The sequence below is a fragment of the Dromaius novaehollandiae genome, chromosome 6 (genome assembly GCF_036370855.1).
Source record: "Dromaius novaehollandiae isolate bDroNov1 chromosome 6, bDroNov1.hap1, whole genome shotgun sequence".
Lineage (NCBI taxonomy): Eukaryota > Metazoa > Chordata > Aves > Casuariiformes > Dromaiidae > Dromaius > Dromaius novaehollandiae.
This window is the reverse complement of record NC_088103.1, coordinates 37,998,894-38,013,849: the sequence shown is the minus strand read 5'-3', so window position 1 is coordinate 38,013,849 and position 14,956 is coordinate 37,998,894. Positions and strand designations below refer to the sequence as shown.

Genomic DNA, 14,956 nt, shown 5'->3' with positions numbered 1-14,956 from the left:
TAAAACAGTTATGTGTATTAACTGAAAACTTTCTAAAATTATCCTGTTAAATACTGCAGATACTTTTGGTCTGTCACAGTTAGACTAGTGGCATATCATACGTTAAGAGTTCTTGCCAATGATTTGTTTTAAAAATGCCTTAGCATCTTTAGTTTACTTTCTCTGCTGCTTGAGTTCTTCTGGATAGATAAGCATTTCTTAGACAATAGTATGTATATACAGAAATAACTACGTAATAGACAAGCCCGTGTTACTACTGTATGCTGCTGCTGAGACTTACCCTCAGCACTAGCCAGGTTTTCATTACTTTCAGCCTGCTGTGCACTAGTGCTGAGGGTGAGCCCTAATCCTAGGCTGCCTTTCCAAGATGTGGAAAAGGGAGGTTAGCATTCACTTTCTGTAGTTCACAAACAGGTTACTTTGTTCCTCTTGATATCAGAACACTTTTATTTTCTAGAATCAGGCTTCTTTAAAAGTGTAGGAGTATATCTTATTCCTAGTTTTCCTGCTAGCAGGAGTTGAAGGGCCATAACACAACAGGATATAGCAAAAGGGTAAATTCCATGCTATTTTAGAATAAATGAGAGAAAATTAGTATGAAGGTCTCCAAACTGCATGGAATACTCTTAGTCTTTACTGCAGTGGTTTCTATTCAGTAGCTGTAGAGTCCAGAGCCAAGCTGAGATGACAGGAATAAGCCTATCTTCCAGCTGAGGAAATGAGCCTGTGAGAACGTGCTCTGCTTGACTGTGGAATGATTTAAGAGCAGCTGTATACATTAACAGGTAGCACTTAGCAGTGTAATAGAAGCTGATTGGTGGCACTAATGCCCACAATTGGTCATTAGCTGTATTAACAGGAATTTACTTAAGGTTTGGTCTGGTCATAGAGACTGAATGCCTCTTAGTGGTTGAAGAGCATCCTCCAGTTAAACCTGAAGGATTTCAACTTTCATCTGAGAAAAACTGCACACACAACTGTGCACCACACTGTGCTGAGATGCACGCCCAAAAGATTTGTTTCAGAAGTGTACTTACAATCTGAAGTGGACTCTGAAGTATTTGCACTATTTCTTTTTCATGCTTTCATCTTGTTTCATCACTCCAGTTTTCCTGTAACTATAACTTCAGTCCCACCTCTCTTTTGTAGCATACGTAACTGGTGTTTGTTGCGACACCTTCAGTCAGCAGTGCTTGCCGATGAAGAATGAGCCAAAACACAATGCATTCTGTTGGCTCAGAGCCTCTAAATACCTTGAGGAGGAATGTCAAGATGTTTTTTCAGTGCTGAAACCAACTGTACCAGACAGAGCATGAAGTTAAAAGACAGGCCATCTCTACAGAACTGATTCTTAATACTAGTAGTTCTTTCCTTCTTCTCTGCCATCCTGTTCTGTGTTTTTTTCTTCTTCCATCCCCACTCCCTACTTTTTGCTGGAGAAAGAGCTCAGCTCTAAGGAAAGGAGCAGGTTGATTTGACATAGCCATTTTTTGTTGCACAATGATTCATCAGGGAATTTAGTTTATTTTCTTCTAGGTTGTTCAAATCACCAGAGAAGCCAGGCCACAAAGAAACAGAAAGCACGTGTCATTTTCACATAGTAATTAGCTCTATTAAATTGCATCTTTTGCCTTTCCCTGAGGGAAGAATTGCTCTTTGTACTTCAAACTCCATCTTTTCCATCTGCTAACAGTAGGTCAACAGAGGCCTAGCTCACGCTCCAGTACAAGGAAAAGTAAGGGTAGCTGCCTGCTGAAATGAAACTTCCTCTCCTATTTAAAGAAAAGCAGTGGAAAAGGTTAATAAGAATTAACCTTTTGCTTTAGTACAGGCAGTTTTTGCACCAAGAGAAACAGAATTTGTTGTAGGTAAGGGGGGAAAAAGAGAACTATTATTGTAAATGGATATCTCTGTCTTTCTGTCCAACCACCAAATCAATAAGAATTTCACTTTCTACTCATCTGCCCTAGCTTTGGCCTCCAAAACCTAAGCAACTGCTGCTTGGCCAAGTGAAGCCATTGACAGTGCCAGCTGCCTCAGAGTTCTTATTGAGGAAGCAGCCAGATTACCATACAGGGCTGACCAAAAGGCCAGCCTTGGTATTCTCCTGCCTGGTAACTCTGAGGTGGTTACTATTAGTAGAAGAAATTGGTGATGAAAGATTTCTGTCCTTCCTACTAGTCTTATCCAAAAGGCTTCTGATTTTAATCCAAATCTGTTAAGGGTTAAGTAGGCTGTAAGATCCTGCTAGAGTTGTAACATCCCCCATACAGTTAAGGGAGGCACTTTGCAAACATTAATCAGGAAAAGACATTACAACGCTCAAACTAGGAAGCCTAGACATGGAGGTTATTTAGTTTTTGCAATTGAGTTTCTTAACTACTACATGAGAGAATATTTCTAGAGCTTTCTTGAGAGCATTGATTTAAATAACTTCATTAAAGCCAAATGATAAATTAAGAGGCAGTACTTCCTTCCAAGCACATCCTCTCTGGATAGGGAGCACAAGAGACTAACCAGAAATTATTAAGTTGCAGGCATGAGGGATGGAAAGAAAATCTAGTTAACAAATTGTATCTTGGGATACAATTCTTACGCTTTGGAGAGTCTAATTTAGGCAATCTAATTTTGGATGCAGTACATAAGGGAGCTATTTCCAATTTGTTAAGTAAAAGGAGGTTTTATTATCACCATTCATGTTAAATGTATCCATCTTAGATGACTCATATCTTGATTAGTCATAGTATCACTAGTTAATCAGCATGTTTACACATCTTTACTACAGCCCAAATGGATCAGTTCATAGTGGCCAACTGCTAGATTACAGTTTTCTAAAGTAAAGAAGACTGGATTTGATTTTAGTGCCAACCTCTGTATCATGGGGAAAGAGTTACAGAGATCTGAACTTCATAGCACTTAGTCATCCTTACCTCAGATCTTTGTTCACTGGGTATAACAGTGCTTCAAGCCTGCTGTAGCTTTCTCCAATTCTCGGGCAGTATCCAGAGATCATTTTTCCATCATTTCAAGGCGAGCATGCCTAAAACATTCCTGTTTTCACTTTAGAGCTATACACCGGTAGCAGTTCATATGGTAAAAGCATCATCCAACAGACAAGTTTCAGACCGTCTCACACCTGCTTTGCTATGTTTGGCTGATTGTTCAGCTATTGCCCCTACAACTGGATCTCTGTAACACCTACTAGCTGATTCCACAGATGTGAAAAATTTAAAGCACCATGGTTACCTGCCATGAGAAGAGGCTTAGTTCTCATTAAGAGCAAACCATGTTCTGAAATTTAGGCATTTCCTCTTCCGAAAGAGAAAGCGTATCTGCTGTATTAGAAAGTGACCCGTAGAGAGGTACTACTTAAACCATCAGTAACTAAGTCACTGTTGCTTTAAGGAGGCATTAGCAGGGGGAAGACAAGCAGCACAGTTACATGCACTTTTCCTGGCTTAGAACCCTTTATATCCTGAAGTTATGACACAAAGTGTGTTCAGGCACAGAAAATAAGTGACAGAATAGTTACCTGGAGATGTCAAGGTTGTTGTGCCTCACCTAGAAACAGAATTGGATTTAAATGTCTGAAGCAGAAGCCAGTTGTTTGCGCTTTTTGAAACTAGAGATGCCTCACAGCAAGGAGTGGACATTTCTTGACCAGCAAATCTACTGGTTGCTTTCAGTTTGAGAAAACTGGCTAAGAACATTAGAGATGAATGGAGCCACCAGCTGTAAGAACCTGGTACAGACAAGGGGAGTTGGTCTATGAAAGCTACATGTCCCTCCTCTCCATGCTACCTCCTTGTTAGACAAAACTGTATCACCTTTTATTTGGGGGGGGGGGGGGGGGGAGAAACCCCCCCGCCCGCAAAAAGCACTGTAGACTGACACAGGAGCAGGGAGAAATTCTCAGCTGATTTTGCTTTTGCTCTGCAAAATCCCATCCCCTCACCAGGAAGAAGAGTCTGTCAGTGCAAAAACTATTCTTTCCCCAGTTTGCATACCAGGACACAACTGTGCAAGAGGACATAACATCTCATCCTGGAACTCTGCGTTCTGGAGCTGCACTGAGACAAACTGCAATTTCAAGATAGCAGGACTATCAAAGAAGGATGAAATCAAGATTGCAGACTATACCCTTAAATTTAAGTTGTAATCCTAATTTGCCATAGATTTGCTTGGTGAGTAAGGTACTAGCAAATAAGGATGCCAAGCTACTCAACAGTATTTCACCTTGCAGATAAGCATCCTTCAAAGCTATGGCATATATGCTGATTGATTTTTTCCAAAGATACAGACAGCACTCAGCGTGCCTAAGTAGTTTTCTAAAGAAACTGAACTTCTTTAGTCTTCAGAATTTAAGTCTGGTACCTTATTTTGTGTGGCAGGCTGAACTGGAGGATTGGAATCTATGCTGAAGGCTTTGATACATACTGCCCTACTACAAGGACAGGAAAGCTGACTACAGTTGCCAGACAAGATGTTATTTCATTTTACTGCCTCATAGTTCAAGCTGCAGCCAAGCAATGACAGTGCAAGAAAGAAGTTAAGTGCAGCTAAAGCAGAGCCTCTATAGAAGGCTATCCATGAGCAGGTAGCAGTAAGCCTACAGCTGATGTTTCTCTGCTGCAACCAGAGTTTAAGTCACTTACGCAGGTTTTTGTTTGATTTTGCAGTTAAAGTTTATTGCATCCTCTGTCTTTAGGAATGAAAACTGAACTTTCCCGTGATCTGACTCAAAGCCAATACGCTGTTATGAATTTATGGCTGCCATTTCATTTGAGAACATGCACAAAAAACTGATCCAATGCATCTCATACATGAAATATGATGTTTGCTTTAGACACATGCATTTTATAAACCAGTTGATGCCAGCCTAGTCACACTTTAGTTAAACCTCTACTGTACAGTCCAGGGCTGTACTGGAGCAGAAAGTTCACTTTTGTATTTGCTGAATGGATGTTAACCCCCTGTTCATATTGTAACAGCCCAAGTCGAGACAGGCAAGTGAGAAGGCTATGCCATCCTGAGTGGAAACGGAAGTCTTAGTGTTATCTTCCTGCACTTCTTTGTTTTTCCACTACCTTCCCTCCCCCTCCCCAAACATAACTGCATGAAAGAGTTTAATCTGATTGCAAATCTGTCTTTTGGAGTAGGAAAGTAAGTTTTATTTTTGACAACAGTAAGAAATGCATACAGTTGCCTTGTAAAGGCTGAGGCTCTTCAGCATTTGAGTGTGCTTCAGTCACAGTCCAAGAAACACTGAAGTTCATCAGATGTCTAGGCAAAGCCTGCTTAGTCCTGCAAGATGTGGACATGGCCAGTAGTCAGTTTATACCATAACCATCTTGTCTGAAGGTCATTTTTCCCAGGATACCAGAAGCAATACACTTAAGTTCTCCTTGCTCCCCTCCATTCATTCTTGTGTTTGCCGTAAGTGATGTATTGGCACAGAGACTCGTTTGGATACTCCATGGAATTTGATTTAAATAAGACCCTTATTCCTGCATACTTGAGTAGAGGGCCTCAATCTGGTTCTGGAAGAATTTAGCAAGCTCTGCTCGCTTTGCCTTCAGTGTTGGTGTCAAGAGTCCATTTTCTACAGAGAACATCTCTGTGTGGATGTACAGGTCTTTAACCTACGTAGAAAAAAAAAAATAGCATGAGACACTTAGAGAGTTGCTTAGAGAACAAACATAATGGTTCTTCCCTGTCCCTTGAGCTCAATGCAAGAACTCACTCACTCTCAGGAACTCCAGTAACTAAACTGTTCTTTGATGCAAGCCAAACTCCTTTTGGCTGACAGAGCAAGAGGATAGGCTGGAACTACAGCACGGCTCCTGTGGTCTGTGGGGAACCTCCACTCCATCCCATGGCAATTGCTACTGTTGCCCTACAAACATGGCTTGGTCGATGCTTCACTGCCTACTGCAGTTGATTGTCCTGGGCAACTTTCTTGGGTCCAAGCCTGGCGCAGTTAATACTGATAGTAATGCAGACTTCCCAGCCATTGTATTAGCAATGCAAGTACTTGCGACAAGAGTTTGGAAGTACTCACTTGTTCAAAGGATTTAAGGCCAGCCTCTTTCCCCAGTTTGACTATATCTTCTAAAATAGCTTTCTTCACTGCCTAGAAGAGACACACAGTTCAGCAGGAGCAGTGGCTGAGGATCATACCTGCTGCCCAGTCACTGAAGACTGAGGGTGGCAAAAACATACATATTTCCGCATTCAAGGTATCTCACATTAAAGCCACTAATAGGTCACCACTATCTTCTCAATGGAAAAGAAGCACTAATAGCCTTTGAAACCTCAAGGGACACCCATAATTCCCCAGCTTCTACTTTAAGCGTGCTTGCATGACTTACCCAGCTTTAAGCCAGTTTAATTTACAAAAACAATTGTGTAAAAATGAAGCTTAAGCAATACAAGATTGGACTTCAGATTTAAGATCCTCCTATATCCCACTTAAAAGGTAAGACCACTCACTGGATTTTTGCAGACATCTTCATAGGAACCTTTTATTCCCAGCTTTGCTGCAAATTCTGGAAGTGTCTCAGGATCAGGAACCACTATGCCTACTAGAGAAGACTGAAAACAAGTGGAAGTAGTCATGTTTAGACAAAAACTAGGCATCTAAAATTACTTTGATAGTGTGTAGGAGAACTTGATAATGGACAATATTTATATACTAAGTCCATGTCTACTTCCCCATCCATTTCCAGGGTTTCAAAGTAGGCTACAAGGACTTCCTTAACTTAAATCTTAACTTCTGACACCAGTAATTGAAGTGCAAATGTAGTTTGTGTCTGGTATTTGTGCTGAACACTTACTCCCTCAATTACTTTGGACTGGCTTACAGACTGAAGACTGAAATCTACAAGTGTAGGTGACAACTCTGTGACAAAAGAGTGAAAAAACTATATATACCTGACCCGACATACTGATTCCATTCCAGTATGTAACTAGCCTTAACATGACTTTCAACTTGATGCCAAGATCTCCTGTTCTGAGGTATCAAAAGCAAAGGCTGGAGACAGCCCAAAAGGTCTGAAGGGAGGCTTCCATGAACATGGCTTTCATGGGAATAGAACTCATTCAAGGACACTTGTATATGCATATACTTGTGCCCTCATCCAGAACTCAGTTTGGGAGGAATCTTGCATGGTGCTTACACTTGACACTACTTACCCTCAGGCTCTCCCCGTGTACAAAGACTTGGGCTAAAGGAGCACTTCGGATATAGATGTTTTCTATCTTCTCTGGAGCAATATATTCTCCTTGTGCAAGTTTAAATATATTCTTCTTCCTGTCAATGATCTTCAGTGTTCCATTCTAGAAGATAGATGCCATTAGTTTAGAGTCTGTCTTGCTTCTGTAAGAAGCATGACTAGACAGCTCCTTTATTCTCCTCTGACAAAGGATGAGAGACCATATTCTGCCTGATCATTGTGGAAGTGACATTCTTAATTACTGGCAGAGCAGGTGTTATTTGAGACCTTGAAAGCCAATTGGTCTTTGGAACTTTGCCTGGCGTTATATGGCAAGTGATTTAACAAAATACCTTGTAAGGCTTTTATCCTAGGATCCACTTCAGCTTTTCAGACTACTGTAAACTAGTCCAGGATTCAAATCCAAGGGATGGTACGTATTAAGTTATTACTCACTGGCATCCATTTTCCTATATCTCCTGTGTGGAGCCAGCCATCTTTATCAATTGCTTCTGCTGTTTTCTCAGGGTCTTTCAGATAACCCTTGAATACATTTGGTCCTTTAATGCAGACCTACAGCAAGCACAGAATATTGTTAGTTACCCGGTCTTGCGTTTCAGTATTTCCTGAAACACACAGGAGGTGGTACCTACCTCGCCTTCATTATTGGAAGAGTAGTAGTTCATTTCCTCCACATCATCTAGCTTTATGATATTACAAGCTAGAGGGGCTCCAACATGGCCTGAGGAAAAAAGAAAACACAGACAGGGCTAATTGGCAGCAGAATCCACCAAACATAACTATCTGATATAAAGCTAGAAAGAGCTGGTCTTGAAGTGGGATGGGAGAACCCAGGTGTCCTCTACATAGGAAAGACTTGAGCGATAGGAGGATACCTCATGGGTCTGTGTTCACTGCTTTAGGAAGAACTGGTACTGTTTAAAGGGTTCATACACCAAATGCTCAAGACAATTATTGTAATGCCATTTTTGGACAGTTTGTGCAGGTTAAGTAGCAGCTAAGCCTCAGTGCTTTGAACCATTCATTGGTCTAACCAGGCATACTGATCACGTGCCACACTGGCCCTCACAAAATCCCCTACTTGTCCCCTGGTCTTCATTTCTATTTCATACTCATTATCTGTAGTTACATGCTTGAGGACAGTGAGTGACTTGAGTTTGAGTTTTAAATACCCAATATTCAAAACATCCTTGCTAAGATAAAAGTATCTTCAAGCGAGGGTAGCTCTTCCTGAAAATATTTAAGTAACATACATGTCTGGCTTTTTAGTCCTAATTCCTTTTTGAGGAAGATGAATGTTTTGAGAGCTAAAACTAGCCTCAAAGACATTTGAAAAAAGCCTTTGTCTAGTTTGCTCAGACTTGCTCATCTGCAGCCCGGCAGATGCACCTTTCTTGTGCAATGGTACTAGACAAGTTCTAGGCTGACCTAGATCACTTTTCACAAGAGTTCCTCATCTACTTGAGGCAGGTATTTTGGTACCCTGTTATTCATACAGGTGTGACTGTTGCTACTAAGGATCACTTTGACGGAGGTTAAATACCAGGATTTATTTTTCATTGAACTAATAGAAGTACAGCACCTAAGCTTGAGTTCCACTTTCTTCGGTAGTTGTGGGAGAGTTTGAGTCTAAGCTGCCATACCTGCTGTCCAGTCTCCAGGCATTGAGAAAGTGCACCCAGCTGAGCATTCAGTTTGGCCATAAGCTTCAAAGATCTGCATGAGAAAGGATGAGTGTCCTGTGAACACCAAGTCTTTGGTATGTAAGAGCTCAGTCAACTATGCCCATACACAAGTCGTCTTCTAGGAATGAAACTAAGACAATTCATAGCCTATTTCAGACTTCTTGGTCTTATTGGTGTGATCAGATACCCTTCAAGTTCTAATGTCCAAGCCTTGCACTGGTCACCTTGTTCTCTGAATTCTGCTCTCATATGTACTATGGTGGGGCTTGTTGACTGTCAGGGTAAGCCACAAAGCTCAGAGAGAGCCACCTGACTTACTGCTGGAGTTGCATGTTCCCATTTCTGCTACTAAATTCCCCTTCCTAGAGCCTACAGGATGTTTTCCAGTGGTGTCGTTTGAAGTCAGTTAGCCCTGCAGAGCTTGTTCCTGATACAATTAACTCAGATCAAGCAGCCTGCAAATATTGAAGACCCTGACTGCAACCTCTCCAGCAATAAGCCTGGCAAGACTATAGCTATATCATTGATTATGCCCAAATAAGTGACCATTAAACAAGTCTTACTTTAGGGAAAAAAAAAAAAATCAGCTTACCTGACAGCCCAATGCTGCTCTGAGAAATGTCAGGACAGAGGGAGATATAGGGGCTGCACCCGTTACCATTATACGCACTCGTCCACCCATTGTTTCCTACAAGAGAATTAGAAGCCATCAGATCCTCCAGTATTACATTGGTCAGGTTACTTACACTTGGGAGGACATACCTGAACTCTTTTGAAGATTAGCTGATCCCAGATGCTGTCATTTCGAATTATGCCCTGCTTTACTTCAGCCATCTTCATAGTCACAGCAAAATTTAACAGGAATTTTTTCACTGGGCTCTTTGCACCACTTTGTATCTGCAAGAAAAAGTATCAGTGAGTCTTGGGTTTAACTCAAATTTGTACCTCCAGTTCTTGAAGGCACCATCTCTTACTTTGATAAACTAGAATCTGTCTTCACTACTGCCATGTTCTAGGAGATTAACAAAGGGGCAATACTAATTTGTGTTGCTGCTGTCATACTTCAGCCACAGCTCTGAGGGACAGTGATCTCTAGCTTTGCACTTGCTTCATTTTCCTTCTGAAAGTAAATAAGCTTTTTGTCTCTGAACAGCAAGAGATCTAATTCAGGCATGACTGGATACACTGTTCTTGTACTAGAGGTCTGAGGGCTCTTTTCAGCTACTGAGAAAGGATTTTAAAGACTTCCCTCTGCTGAGGGGTAATTAACCTAGCAGGGATGTTATACGTTCAATTGCAATTTGAAGTTGCATGCTTGCTTAAATGCATGAATCTGAATAATTTAGCTAAAAATTGCTCACATACCTTGTCATATGTTCTATTGAGCAGTCTTGGTACAACTGGAAATAGTGTTGGCTTCAAGGTTTTCATGTCATCTGTTAGCAACTTGATGTCTCCTTGGAAGAAGCCTACTTTCCCTCCACAGCTGTAGACTACAGTCTAAAAATAGAACGGACTTTAGTCAAGAACAATTCCTAGCTTCACATTAGCACTAATGATTTGTCTACGGAAGGCAGCATGATTTCCAGTGCCCATTAATAGGAAAGTTCTTGCTTAAATAGGTTTGAGGAAATAAGCCTATCATGGTTTTTACTATAATTTAATTTACAGATGTTCAGAGGCATTGACGGAGTAAGTATTGACATGCAACCTTGATTTGTAGTCCATGAGTGCCACAAAACAAATTTTGTGGTATATTTGAAGACAGTTAATATGAATTTTCAGATATTTGTGTAAGAGCTGTTCTATTTTGATATCTCTTGAGATCCCTGGAAATCTCAGTAAGTACAAGACAACAGAAGAATTTAACAGCTTGACAAAGGATAAGGCATGACACATTCTGTTTTAACTACCAGGTCAGGAATTGAGGTTAAGGGACTGTTTTGGGGACCATTACATGTAGAAGAGTTAGATCCAGCTACAAAGTTGCTAACACTTCCTATAGGAAGGAGCTCTGAAAGCTGAAAAACCATGTTTTCTTTTCCTTCTGTTCTCCTGCTCTGCACTTTAGCAAGTGCGTCTTCAGCACTCTTAGAACATGCCTTAACTGGAAGACTAGAACTGTAGCTCAGGAAACAAATTGGCAGCATGACACAGTCCAGCAGAGTAAACAGTGGAGAACATATTCACCTCCTCTGAGAGCTAAATCCATGGCTCTTAAACTGCTGCCATTTCATATGTTAGCTTTCTCTGTACTTTAGATTAAGTGCTTGATGCTGTTAATTTGGCTTGCAGACTTCTCAGGGCATCACAGGCTCAGTGAGACAGGACTGAAAAACTAAGTTCCATCATAGCAACTCAGTAGCTGTATCTTGGAGAACTAACTAGATATTAATTGGTCAGTTTAGAGGTTTTATTTTAGGTCGGTGGTATTGGTTGCTAGGTACGAATTCTCACAAGTGTTACTATCAACTAGTCCACACATATAAAATCTTCTACAGAGACTTAGTAGCATGCATGCAGTCTACTTACCTGTACAACTCTCTCAAACATGTGAGCCAAAGGAAGATAGGACATGGAGATATCTGAACTTGTACACTCAAATGTGTTCTACATGGGAAAGAAACAGACATTTGTTAGCAGTCTGTATGCCTTCTTGAGTTACTCTTAAGTAGAAAGTGAATGAAGTTTGGATCAGTCTGAGTACTTTGAAATAGCTGCTTTTAAATGGCTGAAGCAACTCAGACTCTTCCCTTCCATCACCTTTTCAAAACTTGCAGCTGAAACTGAGTCAGTGAAATTTGAGACAAAATACTACATCAGCATTAGTTTCATATTTTGGAAAGACTTGAAATAGGGTAGTTTAGCATGTTTGGCATTAGTTCTGACTCATTCTAGAATAACTTCTCCTGAGTAGAAGTCTTTCTTCAAGGTCAAAACAAGTTACTTGCAGTACTCGTCTCATGGAAATATGGACACTTAGGAAAGCATGAGTTTACTGGAAGTAAATGGTTTGCAGAAGATGCCTGTATTAAAGCCATTTTAGTGACTCTGAATGACAGCCTAGAGATCACCTTCAGCAGTAGCTTACCTCTGTGCATTTAAGGAAGGCAGCAGCATCTGCAACAACATTTTCATGTGTCAGCATGGCTCCTTTCGGGCTACCTTTGGAGAGATTGAGGAGAGTCAGCTGTGGCTGTGACTGCACATGCTATCAAGTTTCTCAATTTTGCTTGTTTCAGTCAGTTTGATGAGAACCATCTATTAGGTTCAGTCATAGCATGCATTGTCGCAAGAGATCAGAAATACTCCTCATCTTGGGCACTTTCAGCTATAGATATTATATAAAACAGATTGTCTAGTGAAATTGCAGAATAATTAGGGGTAACATAGAGAATGCTGAAACAAGGCCTTTGTGTAGGGAAGATCAGCATGCAGATAGTTAAACAGCCAGACTCTTTAATGCAAAGACCCTGTGTTTTTCAGAAGGTAAGACAGCGCTATAATAGAATAGAATTTGTCAGTTGTTCCCCCCCGCCCCCAAGAAGCTTTGTCTTTAGTGCACTTGTCTTGTAGTAACAAAGTAGAAAGTTCCAATTTACTTTTTTACATTTTATGTTGTTAGTGTTTCCTTTTCTCCACTGGAAAGAAAGTTCTTCCAGCTCAGGGAGATTGTTTTAGCGGGGAAGCATCAAGGTGCATTCTGTTACCTGTGGTTCCACTGGTGAAACACACAATGCAAACATCTTCAGGCTTAGGAGGCTAGAAGACAGAAGCAGCATAAAGTCAATCTACGGATTGTTATGTTGCCTATCACTATTTATGTACACTTCAAAAAGGGGTATGAATCTGGCACACCAACCAGGAGTTCTGTCTGGGAACAGAAAGACAAGATTCAAAAATCCTGCCAACCTCCTCTGCTAGCCATGTGGCAAAAGCTCTTTTCAGAGATTAGTTTTGCAAGTTTAGAACTGTTCCATAGGTATACTTACAACTGGTTCTACTATGTTGTTTCTTCCCAGCTCCTGTGTTAGAGAAAACACAGATTAATAATTGTAACAAAAAGAAATGCAGCAAAAAGCAGATAAATAGGTAATTAGACTTCAAAGGCAGCATTTGTTTTTACTTTGACTCTTACTTTACACTCTTATCTCCTTCTTCAGAGAGACAAGTTGGTCTTTGTGCATTTAGTGCACACATAGCTTGGAAGAACTGACATTGCTTGGTGTTGTGAAAGCAGAAATTTGGGTGTGCAGAAAGTGATCAGGGCTACTTAAGGTGTTTGGGAGTTCTGATTAGAGATATTTTGTTTTATTTAATGTAGGCCACATCTCTTACTCATTTACACATCCAGTCTGGCAGATTAAAACTAGTATTGGGATTTCAAAGCAGCCAGTCATTTGCACTTAAAGTTTTAATTCAATTTCATTTATCCCGTTACAACTAAACCAAGAGTTAGGCTAGGGAATTCTTCAGGAAGTCCACTCAGCTAAATGTATCAAATTTCAGAATGACTGTTCATCAAGATCTCAGATTCAGGTAGGACTACTGGATAATACGTAAAGTGTCATTGTGGCCAGAGCAAATCCAGATGTCTAGCTGGCAAGGCATTCCTCTGCAACACTAAGCAGAATCCTTTAGTCACCTACCTCAACTTCCTGCAGTGCTAGAATTTCAACTCCCAGTTTAGCTCCTCTGTCCTTGACCTCGTTATCAAAGAGATCCATGAGAATAACAGTCTTCAAACATGGGATCTTTCCTTGCTCACAGTTGTCAAGCAAGATCTGTGCCTTCTCAGGCTTGTCACAGATCACTGTGCTCATGTCAGCTACAGAAGAGAAGTTACATTTCAGAAGTCGGGACACAGGACACTAGTGAGTGACAGCTCAGTAGCGCATACATTTAGAACGTAGCATTGGTTTCTTATAGAGTGAGCTTCAGCCTCTGCTTTTTTTCATATGGATTCAATGGCTGGCTTGATAGTGCTAAGAAGATTCCTACCAGGGTCAGCTGAGTTTATAGCTACAATTTCATTTTTTCCCTGAAGTCAGGTCTTTGTGCTGAAGAGCTGAAGACAAATTTCTTAAGTCACAGTCAGAATAGGTATTTGATCTCTCAGTATTGCCATAAAAGCTCAGAATTGTCCGTATTAATTGCTTAGCTTTAACCATTTTCCTTAAATTTAAGGAAATCTAGACCTGCTTGAAGGAGGTAGCTAAAATTTAGGAGTTAATACCTCAATTTCCCTGCATTTTCAGAAGACTTGCACAGAATTACAAAAGCATTCTCCAGGAAGACAACAGAGGACCTGGATTTGTCTGAACATGCTGGTTCCCTATTAATCTAATTAATCACAGCTGCATAGCCTCAGGGCAAGACCTATTGGCAAGATTTACCCCCATAGCTGTTGAAGCAATTCTGCTTGGCAAATCTTATTTATAGTTTGGATCCTAGGTAGCTGTGATTGTAGTGGATTTTTTTTCTTAATCTCCCCTAGAACGGGAAAGGAAGTGTGAGGACGTATTCAAGCTCCCTTACCAGCTTCTTCCATGATGGCATGCAAGCTGTTAGTTTTGTAGAACCACAGACCCTGATCAGACAGATTTAGACATACATGTCTCCCTACCTCCTTCCACCCACATCCCTCTCCCTTCCACTCTTTGCAACCTACAATTTGTAAAATCAGATAAAAATATGTGATCTTAATTCTGCAAGCTTTTGCAAGTTGTCTGATTGTCTGCTTTACAAGCAGTGTGAGAGTTCAAGACTGCCAAGCCTCAAATAGCAGATGGTTGGGCCCTCCAATTGCAGCATGATCCACATAACCTAGCAGGTCATTGTTCAACTTGTACTCAAGACACCAGGAGACATAAGAAGCTCATTGCCTTCTTTCAGAAATTGAACGATGTCCCCTGCAGAATGGCTCTGCAGAAGTGAAGTGTCCATAAAACTAGAAGAGCAGCAAGGGCAAAGCTAGTCTAAGTTAGATCAAATCCCTTTGAACTTCAGCCTTCTCAGAACAGAGCATCTTAGAGA

The 14,956-nt window shown here is 40.8% G+C and overlaps 1 protein-coding gene across 5 annotated transcripts in view; it reads right to left on the bottom strand.

Annotated features, from left to right (window-relative positions):
• Window positions 1–5,144: 5,144 nt before the first annotated feature.
• Window positions 5,145–14,956, bottom strand: part of ACSL5 (acyl-CoA synthetase long chain family member 5) — a 32,397-nt gene continuing 22,585 nt past the window's right edge. For all 5 annotated transcript variants that reach the window (XM_064514225.1, XM_064514223.1, XM_064514224.1 and 2 more), the window contains 15 exons: window positions 13,570–13,748; window positions 12,913–12,945; window positions 12,631–12,682; window positions 12,012–12,085; window positions 11,453–11,530; window positions 10,286–10,420; window positions 9,683–9,817; window positions 9,513–9,608; window positions 8,879–8,951; window positions 7,868–7,956; window positions 7,671–7,787; window positions 7,195–7,338; window positions 6,493–6,594; window positions 6,062–6,133; window positions 5,145–5,642 (listed from right to left, as the gene is read on the bottom strand). In XM_064514225.1, coding sequence (XP_064370295.1) covers window positions 5,502–5,642; window positions 6,062–6,133; window positions 6,493–6,594; window positions 7,195–7,338; window positions 7,671–7,787; window positions 7,868–7,956; window positions 8,879–8,951; window positions 9,513–9,608; window positions 9,683–9,817; window positions 10,286–10,420; window positions 11,453–11,530; window positions 12,012–12,085; window positions 12,631–12,682; window positions 12,913–12,945; window positions 13,570–13,748 — 1,520 coding nt within the window. In that variant the 3' untranslated portion in view covers window positions 5,145–5,501. The remainder of the gene's footprint in view (window positions 5,643–6,061; window positions 6,134–6,492; window positions 6,595–7,194; window positions 7,339–7,670; window positions 7,788–7,867; window positions 7,957–8,878; window positions 8,952–9,512; window positions 9,609–9,682; window positions 9,818–10,285; window positions 10,421–11,452; window positions 11,531–12,011; window positions 12,086–12,630; window positions 12,683–12,912; window positions 12,946–13,569; window positions 13,749–14,956) is intronic.